The following is a 13,924-nucleotide window of genomic DNA, read 5'->3' on the forward strand; positions in this document are numbered from 1 at the left end:
CTTCGACACAAAAACTTCTAATTTGTGACTAAATTGTACTTCACATAATGCTGAGAGACTTCATGTAAACAATGGTATTAAGATAATAATAATACTCATTTTTGGTTTAACTGCAATGGTGCATTTTTTTTAATCGATTTGTTGAATAAAAGATGAAATTAGGGGTGATACTTGTATAATAACGGAATGGTGGTTGTGACGTATCAATAAACTGTTTCACATGCCACAATTAACATACCGATCCTCTCAGCTCCTCCCCCATCTATCCTCCAGCCCCAAAAGAATCGTCAGGTTATCCACTTCAAAAGCTGATTAATATACATGGATATCTGCTAAAATGTATACTGTATTCTAATAAGGTTCTCAAATATTGGCTTTAGTTCATTTTGATGATTGTTTAAAGAACAATCCTTCTAAATGGCAAGGCAATGAGTGGGGCAACAAATTGAAGTATTGGCTGTTATTCTGCTTTTTAGTCAGTCAGAAGTTTTCTAATTATGAGGAAAGTATTTTGCTTACCATTGCTCCTTTAAATTAGACACATGACATTTAGATAACTATCTATCTCCACTTACTTGCTATAATCTTTGTAGGGACCTCAGCATTTCCGAGAGGCAATTTATTCCACCTGTTTTGTTCTGCTATGCAGGGAGTGTAGATATCTAACTTTCAATGCCCAAAATAAGATTAAATTAATTCCATCTTATCAGATATTGAGATACCCAAAATGGCTCTCATCAGATCTTTGCTTTCTAGAGGTCTATTATACAAGATTATTGCCTGTTCACAAGGATCCTAAATATCCCTTAAAGGCTTTGATTTTTCACTTCCGCTGATCAAAGTATCTTTAGTAGCTTCTCTTCATGTACTGAAAATCAAAAGAGTTGCAAAACACACTCTGTAATCTCTGTTTTATTTCCTGAGACCCCAGGAAATACAACCACCCAGGCACACATAATTTTTGGCATATACATAGCATGTAAGAGAGGATTTCTTAAAATAATTGTTTGATCCTAATGATAATGTGAATGTTTTGATGAAAAGTTCATTGAAATGAAAAACAATCACTGAATTCTTTGCATATTTTATTTTTCTTTTTGATTTCCAACTCACACACATCTGGCATATTTTACATCTTTGCAATAAAACATGGTTACAATAGCTTAAGGAATTTATATATCCAAAATATTTCACCATGATCTCAAGATGAAATGAACTTGTCTTCCAGATGTTCAATAGTCTCCCAATTCTAAGCTACAAACTCAAGATATTGCTTACAGACGGGTGATGAATAACTTAATCATTACGTTGATCCCCGTGATTTCAGAATCTTATAAATACAAACAACAATGAAGAAGGAAATTCAGTGCTAAACTTACTAATACAAGGTGGATAACAAATAAGTAATCACATCAATAAATAATGATATGTTTCTGGTGCAAAGTGCCAATACAAAGAATCCATTATCTTTTTAAATAAATGACTGCAAGTGAGTGTAAATTCTGAGAAAATTACATTCCTGTTACATGCCTCATAGCCCTACCGACACAATATGTACATCTATGACAATACAGTCACCAAATATACAAAGAAGAAACATGAATTAAAGTGTATATACCCCTGGGTGTGTAATTTGATCAGTACAATGTGCAGAAAATTATTCCGATAGTTATCATTACAGTATTGTAAAACATGAAGTGCCTTAGTCTGAGTGGCTTCAGGTGAGATTTTCAGAAGAACCAAAAAGAATAACCTCAGTCACCTTTACAATGAAGCTAAGGCTGTCAAATAAACCAAGCTGCTCAGAGGGAAAAAGAAGGGAAAAAATCACTGGGGGCTCTCTTGCCCATGATTTGTATGCCAAATGTTAATAATCCAGAAGTATAGCACTTTGTCTGTATTGGGAGTCATTAAGCATTACAAAGCATTAAACTGAACTGCCCTCTTTGCTCCCTTTCTGGCTAGTCTTTGAATTTAAAAGGGAGGAATTTAATTTCTATTGTATAAAGTATAAATATGGCAAATGATGGCTTTTTATCCAAATGCTTCATGAGCAGAACTCCGCTTAAGAGGGGTAAAGTTTAGATTCAAAAAGTGAAACACATGTGTTGGTGGAAATGTCAAAATTACTGTTTGCGCCCAAATTCAACCCTTTAACACAAGCTGTACCCTTAGGCAGATCTCCAGTTTGATTTGTGTGAATGCACCTGTTCCTTCAAGACATCAGGTTTAAAGTACATGCAAGTTGTAACTCCACAATAAAATTAAGAAACAGTTTTGTTCTTTATACAAGGTTTTACTTTTACAAAAGTATCCCTTTAAAGTTAAGATGTGCATCTGATGTACAAAGTATCAAACGTATTTTTTTTATCTCAGCTTGAAAAGAGGCTGGAGATGGGATGCATGTTAGGTTCAAAGCCTAAACATTGAAACAACTGGACACAAGGTTCCCCAGAATTTTCAAAAGTCTCTTGTGGCGCATCCTACTACCTTTTCTCAATAAACAAAGATATATGAAATAATTACCAAAACATCTCCTAATTCATATAATTTACATGATACAAGCTTGCTTTTCAGCAGCTGGTGTTCGGTTGTGAAAAAACACACAAAGTAAAATGGTTGCTGACTACAATGTACAGCTATTGCTGGGTGTAATGGAATGTACAACGGAGGTCAATGCAGACGTGGTTTTCCACCAGAGACTACACCTTTCATTGCAGCACTTGTGCTCTCAGCTTTACCTGGGCTTTCAGTTCTTCATTCCGCTTCAGTATCTATTCTGATGTTCATAATGCCACCGGTTAAAATCTATATTAAAAGCTACGATGCTGCCAGAAGCCATGCCGGTAATCAGAGTTCTGAAAAAGATAGAAAAGATGGTCCTGTTAATTCTCTTTTACCTTCTCAAGCAATGGTTTACCATAAGCGGTAAAAAAGCTAAAAGAATGAGGCAAAAGCTAAAAGAACGAGGCACTTTTTGCAACAATGTCTGAAGATTAAGCTCACGGGTGGGATTCAGTTTGCGATGGAGACGCTACGTTTAGATGTCGACTTAGGAGCCAAATTTCCATGTTCCCGTTATGGTCAAGGGACATCTAGAGATCCATTCAGTCGCTTTCACATAGGTAGAAGCATGCCATTTGAGATGCTCTTGCAGATCCTGCCTTGCCTCCAGCTGTCTCTTCAGAAGGGTGTGGGTCTTCACTAGGTCCTTTGTCATATGTGCCACCCCAGGTACGTACCTCAGACCTCCAAGGTATTTCAAAAAGTACTAACAGGCTATGGATAGGCAAACGAATTAGGCCCTGATCAGTACCCTCAGTGCAGCCTGAGACCAAGTCTCTACAGGGCATGTATGTTAGGGTGAGCTTAATTTTCCTCTAGACTCCACAGGCCATAGAAACTAAATCACCACGGTTATTACAGGACCTTATTCCCATAGCTCACGTGAAGACACCTATGCCTAAACACCTTCATTCAGGTGTTTTAGAACCCAGCTGCCTAATTTTAGGCACCTTGTGCCACTGGAGGTGCCCCAGGATGGCTGACACGTCTGCGCTGGCTGGCAGCTGGGACACAGGACCTGTGGAGCGCGCTGCACTTGGGGCTGCAGCTGGATCAGCTGGATATCCTAGGGCCTTCCAGGCAGAGTGAGATGCCTCTGCGAAGACGACTGAACTGATCCCTTAATCATAAGCTGATCCCACCTTGGTACTCCTAAAAAGGTTCATATTGAAATGTAGCCTGATATTTACATTGTTCTGGTGGCAATAGTTGAGGTGATTTTCCAGTTATCACATATCCTCTAATTCTGGTAGGTGAGTTTTAAAACTGGATTAGATATCTATCACCACTTCTATCAAACCATACAAAAGCCATTCTCTGCTTAATTATGTGACTAAAGCTAAGCAGGTACTTAAAGCACTTTGCACAGCTGGGGCTTCCCAGCCTGGTATTACAATCAGGGATAGAGAAAATAGGGTATCTGAAATTTTTTGCAGTGTAAACAAATGTCTTTGAACAGAGCACAGTACTATATGCATAAACGGGCAAAGCTCCAGAAGCAAATAGGCCTCTTCCAGTAAGCTAGTTTCAATTAGACCAGTTTGAGACAAAAAACTTGTTTCAAGTCATCTACTCATACCTGAGTAAATTAGGTACGTATTTTGTTTATAGGTGTTTTTGTTGCTTTACAAAACGGGTACATGGCATAGGAATGCTGAAAAGTGTAAGAAAAATAAACTGGAATGAATGCTATATGTTTTTTCTAATATCCTATGAATTCTTTGCATCTCATGAGTTTGTATATTAATAAGAAATACAAGACTGACGCATGATGTAAACAGCAAATCCACTCATAACCCTGCATAAATGCAACATATAGGCTTACATTATAATCACATTACAATAGAAGACTGAGGGACTAGGTTCATATATCTTTTACATTTACGGTGTGCATTTTAGTGCCACAGCAGTGACTGCAAAAATCTAAGGTTGTACACTGCATCTCCATTGCTCAAGAAGGTCAAAGGAAAGGACCACACTCACTCTCGGTGGATAGATCCACTGACAGTATTACACATTATAGTCTAGGTGCAACCCCAAGAAGTTCTCAAGCTCTACGTAGCTGAAAATCAGAAATGTACCACAAGCTTTTGTAATTTGTTTTAAGGCATTGGTTAATAGGTACTACTGCACTCCAATCCAGTCTGACTGTTCCTATGTTCTTAAGTTAATGTAATTTTACTCATATTTTGCTAGCTGAGTCTCTGGCTTTCTGACTTCAGTCATATAAGACCTCACCTTAATGTTAAGCACTTGTGCTATGAGACTCAAGGATCAGAAAAAATGCTGAGTCAGATAAATCAACAAGATAACACCTGGGGTAATGGTTTTGCACCATATCCTGTTAACAAGTGCATAACATAAATTCATACCTTAAAGTTCATGGATATGTATAGTTTATGCAATTTTACCACTTACATACAAATAGTAACGACAAACCTCTGATCATGAGATAGATCCATAGCCCTTATGCCAGCATCACAGCCAGGGTAAATATAGAGCTGCTTGAAGTCACAGGCCTGCCATACTTCCACTACACCGTTGTCTCCCCCTGTCACCAGGTTCTGCCCATCACTGCTCAGGAGGATGGCCTTCAGGAGAAAAAGACAAAACCCAGGCACACAGTCAGCTTTTATGGAAATGGGTCAATATTACAAAAATTTAATAAACTTATAAGCGTTTCTTTTGCTCTGCCCACTTTAAATTTGAAGCAAAAGGCTCCCACTCCTCTTTCTCCCCAATCAAAAAATAAACCAACAAATTCTGGGTCTCCAGATTTTAAATAAAACAATTGTGTGGTTTTAAACATGATATATAACCAAAAAGCTCTTTAACTGAATCTGCCAAGACTTGAGTTTAGCACATAACATTTCGATGTTTGTCCTACAAATACTCGGTGCCATCACTAACACCTCAAGCAGAGCAGCGATCTGCATTCCTAATGCCGCTTCAAGTGCTAGTGACAGAGCAGAGCCCTGAAGGCACGAATGCATGTCTTGGCTAATAAATGAAGAATGGACTCTTTTCAGAGCGTTTTGTTTTAAAGATGTATGTCCCACCAAAATGTAATTCCAAACAAAAATTCCAGGCATCATGTGGGATCATAAACAATTTTAAAAGTGCACTTTTGCATTTGGAGATGGAGACAAGAGGATCTGTGTTAGCGTATGACTTATCCAGGAGGTGGCAATTTTACATATGTGATTTCCTTTAAACCCACTGCAAATAAATTCAATTTATTTTAATAAATAAAGGCGAGACACGACAAATGTTTGTTTGCATTTAGATTTACCCTAGTTGAATCATTGATCTCCATCTGAGCTAAGAGTTTTCCATTAATGCTGAAATTGCTGAACCGTCCTCGTTCATAGTAGATGATGCAGTGACCTTCACTAGATACCGAAATTAAGCGAGGATACAAGCAGTTTTCTGTTCCTTCCAGGGCTCTCAGCAAATCTCCAGTAATTGTGTGTACCAGACAAGGACCTTCTGTATATGAAAACATAATATATCATCTATTTGCTGCTTATACAAACTATATACACTGTGCACAGAGGCAATGCATAATACACGTTTAGACCACATTAGTCCTGCATAGATATAAGAAAAATGCAACGTTTGCTTAAAGAATTTAAAATACGCAACAGAAAAGGAAATGCAAGAGCTAGCATATTAAGAAAATAGATACACATGCCTAAAAGTAGTAGTTTATTATTTACTTAAACTGGTAGGAGTTTTCATTGGTCTATCTTCTAAAATATTCTCTCCTCTTTCCAAGCATGCCGAAGCCTCAGCCTTACTGCTTTCCTCCAACAACATGAACTCTCTTTAGCCTGCCCATTCACATTAAACAGATGGGGCCCTATCAGTGACTAGTAGGAGCAACTCCCAGGGGGCATATAATCGTATCACTGCATATTTCTCCTATAGACAATGGCAGTTCCTGTAGGTCCTCTCCCCCAATGAATGTGTTATATGCATAGGTTTCAGTCCCGAATTGTTTTAACAATGGGTGTCATCTGACAGCCAACAGAGCTACTATGATATCTGGATGATGGGAGCTTTTAGGAGACCACACTAAAACTGCATTTACTCCAGACAGATTTTAATATGAGATTTTAATGTCTTTTTATTAGTGCTTATGAAAGAAAAAAAAACCAGCTATGAAATCCACAATGTACATTTTAAGATGCAACACTAGGCTATTTCCATTTCAACATCTATGAGAAAAGCTCTTTTGAAAGTGAGATCTGTATTCCTACTAAGAAAAAGAGTCTCTTCTATGATAAATGTAATGAGTCATGGTAAATACTAAATGTTTTCTTTTATGAATCACAGGATACTCCTGGACAGCCCAGTAATCTCTTCCTTATACAACTGGCTCATGACCCTGAAAGTAAATTCATGCTGGCAGACAGCCACCTCAGGTTAAGCCCTTCTAGCTTCTCTGAAAATCACACAGCAGCTGGGTTTGCACAGGTAGAATGAATCACATCATCAGTGCATTTGCCTGTGAGGCCTCTGGTACACGTTTTTATCTGTGTTTGTGTAAAGCCTTGTGCAGAGACCCCAAGCCTGACTGGGTCCATGGGATACAACTGCAATAGAATTAATTGATCTTCTCAAATAGTTGAGTTTCAGCTTTGGAAGTACTGAAGTGCCAGAACGTTATAGGAAGCGATGCCTCCACCTTTAGAATAATTACCATGTTAGATTTTTCAAAAGAAAAATGTAATACCTTCATATTTAAGCGCACTGACAAACCGCCACTACCTTGGCTCAGCTGATTGGTCACGGACACGAAAAGGCACAAAGAAAATCTTCTGATTTAGGATGCTACTGTAAAGACATACAGTCCGACCACTCTTTTTTGGGTTTGTCGGATAAGAACGTGCAAACGCCAACCCGATGCACAGGATTTTTCTCAGGGGAGTCCTGCGTGTGGTGTCTCCCTGCCTCAGCAGGTTCTCTGGCGTGCCGCACGTGTCCTGGCAGTGCCCCGGCCGGCTCCGGAGGGGCAGCCTGCAGGAGGGAGCACAGGCAGCGCCCAGGCAGGAAGGCAGAGCAACGCAGCACTGCCAAGAAACGCACCCTAAGAAACCGGGAAGGGACTGGAAAGGGCAGAAACCGAAGAAGAAGCTTTAAAACAGACATCTGCTGGAAAACAGCTATAAAAAAGGGATTTTCTCTCTCCATTTATATATGGAATAGAGTTGGAAGAGGAAGAAGAGGAGAGGAGTAATTGAGGGGACAGACTGGGCCTCCATTTCTCTGGATCAACTACAAACGTATTCTGCATTTGATGTAAAAGTCTTTGGTCCTCCTCTAAAAATATATAAGTTACCAAAGCATCACATACGTAATGAAGCAGAAGAGCACTGAGTACAGATTCCAGCTATTTTAATAAGAGGAAATTTGCAAAAAGATAGTGGGAAAGGGTACACTATTACAGCCATAGAAGTGTATATAGCTGCCTTAAAAGATAAGAAATAGCAGAGCTGCAAGAAAAAACTTTAGGTTTGGCGTCACTGTACTTTTTTTTCATAAATGTCTTGACTTCGCCTATGACTGTTATGTAGCATGTCATTACGAGAGTTAATGACCCATTAGGATTTCCTGTTAAAAATGCCTTTACTCAAAAGTTTCACACTCAGCTTTGAAAAGAAATGTTGAGCTCTGATGCAGTATAAAAGACGATAAGCCAGGAGCTCAGCTGTGAGCAAAAGCAGGCAGAACAAGCATCACATCCTTCTTACCCTCAGAAGCAGCAAACTTTTTAAAAAGGAGTACAAGGATATGCATGGGGATGAATAAAACAGGCATCACTGTAGACAGAGAAAGCAAGTAGCTGGATGTGGATGTAGGAGTGGAGTGCAAATGAGATAGGAAGAGATATAAGGAAGAAGAACCTTAAGGAAGGACAAGGGTAATGTAAAGAAAGGAAATAATAAGAAGGGAGAAGAGATAGTGTAGCACAAAAGAAAGTAAGAGGAGGGGGAGGCAAATAGGAAAGGAAAAGAGAAAAAGACACGCAGTTTGACAAATTAAGAAAAGAAGCTGAACGAGAGAGGGCAGTGGGGGAAGAAAAGTGGGCATGGAATTAAGGGGAAAAGGAGCAGGTGGGCAGAACAAGTCAAATGGAACAAATAAAGGAGAAACAGAATCAGGAAAGGAGAAGCAAACACTCATTGAGGCAGGTGCTTTATTTATGTTGATTACCAATTACACAGGAGACTGCTGCAGGCTTGGAAAGGTATTTTGAACATTTGTATTAGCAATTGTTGGATACTGTGGATTCCATAGATAAGTAACAGGGAGAAAGTGTGAACGGATGACTCAAAAAGTTTAATAGAAGAGAGGTACCAACAAACCTGCAAACTCCTCATTATTTGGAATCCACTACAAAAAAACCTGCTGGATGCAATGCTGTCCACAGATCCAAAACCAAGCAAATTGACCCTGCTTCCCTTGCCAAGGAGGCTGAGGTCAGTCCTACAACCTGCCATTCAATTAAGATCAGGGTGGAGAACTTGGAGCTGGCCCTCCCCTCAATACAGGTCTCTATCAACAGGTTTATTCAAAATCAGTAGATGTCATTATGAATTATTGTATAAATTTCTATCAACTACTCTTCCAGATCTGGGGGGGAATAATAGCGTAGGCTGACGGTTGGAAAGGATGATCAACTTAATTTGTGTCTAAACCTCATAAGTCCAGACAGTAAGTTCAGAGTAAGCTGCTGCAGATTTCCCCAGAATTACAACACATCTTATAGAGAAGACTGGATAATTAAAGTATATGTAGCTTGAGGGAAGACTGGGAAGTACCACTAAAAAAGGCTCTAAAAATCACAAAAACATTTCTGACCTTTAGCACCACTGATAACGAGTCCCAGCTCTGCACAGACCGACACGCAGACAACTTCATGGTCGTGACCAGTTAGAACAGCCCGAGGAGCTGGATAATCACCTGTTAAAAAAAAGACAAGAAAAACAAAAAAAGGAAACAGAAGAGGAATGCCAAGCCAGACCTGTTTTATCAACAAAAGAACTTTGCTGTAATTTGCCTTAAATCAGTAAGCATCAAAGAGAGGTGCAGTGTGCTTATTAAAAATCTCATACTTAGGTTTCTGAGCAAAATACATTCAGATATCATGAAGCTGCATAAGCACAGCTTCCCAATGCACTAATTCATACATTAACAAAAAGCAAATTTCTTTGGTTTAGAAATTACGGACTGCGTGCTGTTTACAATACACAAATGATAACAATACATTGCTGGTTTATGACCTAAAAATATTGAAAATGTATATTTCAGATAAAGAACACAAAGTGTGGTGGTATTAAAAGCAGCTGTAATGGAAAGATCTGCTATTGAACTATATAGGTCTCTAGACTTTTGTTAGGAACCTAAAGAGTAGCATGAGTTGAGGATGTTCCTATATTAATAATCATAATTTGTTTCATGAAACTGGGGGTAGGAAAAGAAGAGAGGAGGAACAGCACTGTACTAGAATGATACTACTGTTGCATAGACATAATTGATTCAGAGACACATTGAATGCTTATAGATTAAAATTACACCTGAAAATGGTTATGGGTATACATCATTTTATATATATCACCATGGATACCTATGCCATTTTTATCACATTTAATTTTTTAAAGAGTAGGATAGATTACTCCCTAAATATTTATTTTTTTTATATTCAGGAGTGAAATCTATTTTATTTTGGGTTCAAACAAGTGGGCATTTATGGAGTCTTTATATGACAAATAGCAACATGTCTGTTTTTTCTAACAATATCAGATGCTGACATCTTAACAGTGAAACTCCTAGATGCACTAAGGAATTGCTCAGTATTTGATATTGCTTTGCCAGGCAAAGTTAATCAGTAACAAAAAATTAGCAACCTGCTAGATAACACAGATTTCATCTGGTTATATTTACTCTGTACAAATGAAATATAGAAAATTGGGAAATTCCAAAGGACTGGATCTCTGCCAGTGTAGTTCAAATACTTAAAAAGGATAAAAGAAATTACCTAGGGATCTACAGATGAATTACTGTAACGTTAATCCTATGCAAAATAACAAAATAGTTAATCCACAGTTCTATCAACAAAGAATTGGAACCAAAAATCTTATTAATGCCAGTCTCCATGCTGCCCTGGAATGGGAGTCTTGTCAAGCAAGCTTCTTATCTGTTTTTGACAGGATGACAGGCTTTGTTAAAATGGCTTCCATGTATTTTTTTTTCAAGATATTTGTCTTAGTAATACAATGTTTTGATTTAAACCTGTTTAGTATGGAACTGACTGTGGACAACATGGATGGCACAGAAGCTGGTTCAATGGCAGATCTTAAAATTTTTTGTCCATAGAAAGGTATCTACTATGAGCTACGTAGTAGAATACTGGAAATTAGGGTGTCCAATTAGGAGCTACGAATTGATTCTTGATCAAATACTAACCAATAATGTTATCTACACGATAATATAAAATCTTTGCTGGTAAGATATGGGTGTATATAAAACTGATACAAAGTTTCATGGGCAACTGTATAATGAAGAGAGAAAGTCATTATTATAACATACTCTGCATTGCCTGGTTAAATAAAAAGGTAGCAAAATGTGTTTAATTTATTTTATTTATTTTGAATGAAGCCACATGGAAGGTTGACGTTCCTGGACAAACACAACCTCTGCTCACTGGAGAGGAGATTCTGTTCTGGAAGGCAGTGAGACAGAGAAGGATTTATGGAGCCAGAAATGAAAACTCCTTCAACATTAACTTTCAATGCAATACCCTAGAATAGCAAATAGGAGCCAAGAACTATCTTGCCACTGTAGACCAGAAAGATTAAACTCTTGTACCCACATTTACAGAAATGAGCTTAAAGTAGGGTCACACAACTGATATAGAGAATAAGACAGGAGGCTTCACAGTGTTTAAAGTGTTTTCTCTCTTCACTGCACAGGCAGCAAAGCAGTGACTTGACCACTGTAGCTGGGAGTCACAGGCAGAAAAGGTGTCCAATAACCCAGAAATTTATCTTGCAGCTAATGGCACAGAGAGATCCAATGGGTGAATGGCTGCACACATTTCAACCGTGCAATAAAATGCAGTTTCCTAACTGGAAAAACAGTTAAACCCTAAAACAAATTAACAAGGGAACTACTGGAGTAGCTAAGCAATATTTCTGAAAGATATGCTTTAGGAATGGAGGCTTGGATAGACTTTTGTGGGTCAATGAATGTAGTCCTTTTTATTGCAGACACTCACATCATATAAACCTGTTAATAAATTAGTGAAATGGCTATCTAGGTATATGACTTGGAAGGATGTTCCAGACCTTTCCTACTCTAAAGGAGAGAAGTATTCTGATTTTCAGTCTGAATTTATTCCTGTCTACCTTGTATCTCTTTGTTCTTGTGTTAGCACTGTCCTTTAGCTTCAGGTCTTCTCCCTCTCTTGTGTTTTCCCCAGCCATGTACTTACAGAAGAAATCAGCCCTCTCAGCCTTTCCTTTTGACTCTATTCAACAAAGCAAACTCTTACAAACTCCTTTGAAGTGATGGGCTCGGCATTTTTTAGTCATCGTAGTAACTGTCAGTGCCTGCCTAGCTCCACGTTCTTTTAAAATTTGGGTAGCCAGAACTGTATATAACAATAATTCTTGAAATTTTAGGGTGAATCTACAGTTTCTTGCCAAACCCTAACATCTCCTGTCATCCAAATTTTAATAATAATTCCATGTATTTTACTATCTTTCTGAACCAGCTGAGAACTACCAACCATGGATTTACGGACTTCAGTTGGGACTACCAACCATGGATTTGGGACTTCAGTACCCAATAGTACAGGGTGGGTCAATCTGCGTGGTCTTATCATTGCATTGTACAGACACATTACACTTTTCTATCTCTAATGAAAACAGCTACCCCAACAAATCCTAGTTTCCCAGTCTTTAATCTAACCTGCAAGAAAAGAATCTTTCTTGTCTGGAAACTGAAGATGTGAACTGAAAACTGGGCTTTACAGCTAGAGAAGGATGGATGTTGGAAGAAACAGAGAAAGATGCTTTGTGTATGTATCCATCTCATCAAAGATTAGCTATATTTTGAGATTTAGACTTTTATAATTTCCCCATCAATGTTGCTATTGAGAACCCCATCTCCCTTTGAGGTTTTCTTTTCTCCAAGTGTGTAACAGAAAAGTGAAAACCAAAATGCAATTCAACTAAATTCAGAATTTTCCAGTTTTTTTTCCTTCTGTATGTCCTCCTGAAAAAAAGAGGAATTATGCTCAAGGGTCATCTGGGCTTAAGCTCTGATTACAGTGGTGTATACAGTAGTGCCATCAGACTGCAAGGGTGAATGACCGAAATTATTAGATGGTTAGAAATTTTTTAAGGGAAAAGAAATAATGCAGTTTTCAATAGGACATTTTCCTCAGGGTTTCCTAGGAAAACACTGTAATATCATGAAACTGCAAAATGTCAGAATATGAAAAATGAGCATATTTAATTGACTTCTTGATTTATAAAGGAAAATGCTTATAAGAAACAACTGCCCTGAAACAGAGATCTTTGAGTCCTGTTTTTCAGTAAACACAAATTAATATTGGAGTATCATTATTAGGAGTAACAGTCCAACAGTAATTGAAAATGGGATTTTTCCCCTTAGGGCTCAAAGAGAAAATTATTCAGTGATACTTTCTACAGAAAAAGCTGTGGCATGGGGAAGAGAACTTCAGTCGTATTACATTTTATTGCTAAGGACAGAAGTTGTGAACTCCAGGAATCATTCAAAATCTAGCAAAATATTCTGTCACTGTCACATCACCACTGATAGATGCAGCCAGAGGTCAAAGGCTGCAGCTCTGAGGGAATTGCAGGTGAAAATATCCTACCTATGAACTGAGATACCATCACTGTAAACTCCCTGTAATTTCCCCAAAGGAGCACCTTTGAACTGAATTACTAGAGGGCAGAAGGAAAAAAAAATCTGTCTTGTATTTCCAAATAAGTACGTTTTTCTACAAAATCTAAAATAAAATACATCTTCCCTTCTCTCTGAAAAATATAACGCTTAATACTGTTGTAAGGTTCTTCTGGAAAAAATGGTGCTTTCAAATGGTAAGGAAACAAAAGGAGAAAAGAAAGAGAACAGATAGTGTTACTATTTCTCTCATTTTGCCCTTTTCCAGGAATTAAGTACAGATTGCTATGGGGACACATCTAGGAGTCTCCTCTATAAAGAAGCATGAGAGCACAAGGCAAATTCCAGCTTCCATTTCATCTCTGACTTTGACAGAAGCAAGTACAAGGCTATAGCTGAATTATTTGTTGAAAATAAT

General features: G+C 38.1%; 1 protein-coding gene across 2 annotated transcripts in view; it reads right to left on the bottom strand.

The window, feature by feature from the left end:
• Positions 1–1,090: 1,090 nt before the first annotated feature.
• The window catches only part of LOC142404246 (neurobeachin-like), a 109,776-nt gene continuing 96,942 nt past the window's right edge, over positions 1,091–13,924 (bottom strand). For both annotated transcript variants that reach the window (XM_075490771.1, XM_075490770.1), the window contains 4 exons: positions 9,433–9,534; positions 5,858–6,054; positions 5,005–5,156; positions 1,091–2,858 (listed from right to left, as the gene is read on the bottom strand). In XM_075490771.1, coding sequence (XP_075346886.1) covers positions 2,768–2,858; positions 5,005–5,156; positions 5,858–6,054; positions 9,433–9,534 — 542 coding nt within the window. In that variant the 3' untranslated portion in view covers positions 1,091–2,767. The remainder of the gene's footprint in view (positions 2,859–5,004; positions 5,157–5,857; positions 6,055–9,432; positions 9,535–13,924) is intronic.

This window comes from Mycteria americana, chromosome 1, assembly GCF_035582795.1.
Source record: "Mycteria americana isolate JAX WOST 10 ecotype Jacksonville Zoo and Gardens chromosome 1, USCA_MyAme_1.0, whole genome shotgun sequence".
NCBI classification, from domain to species: Eukaryota; Metazoa; Chordata; class Aves; order Ciconiiformes; family Ciconiidae; genus Mycteria; species Mycteria americana.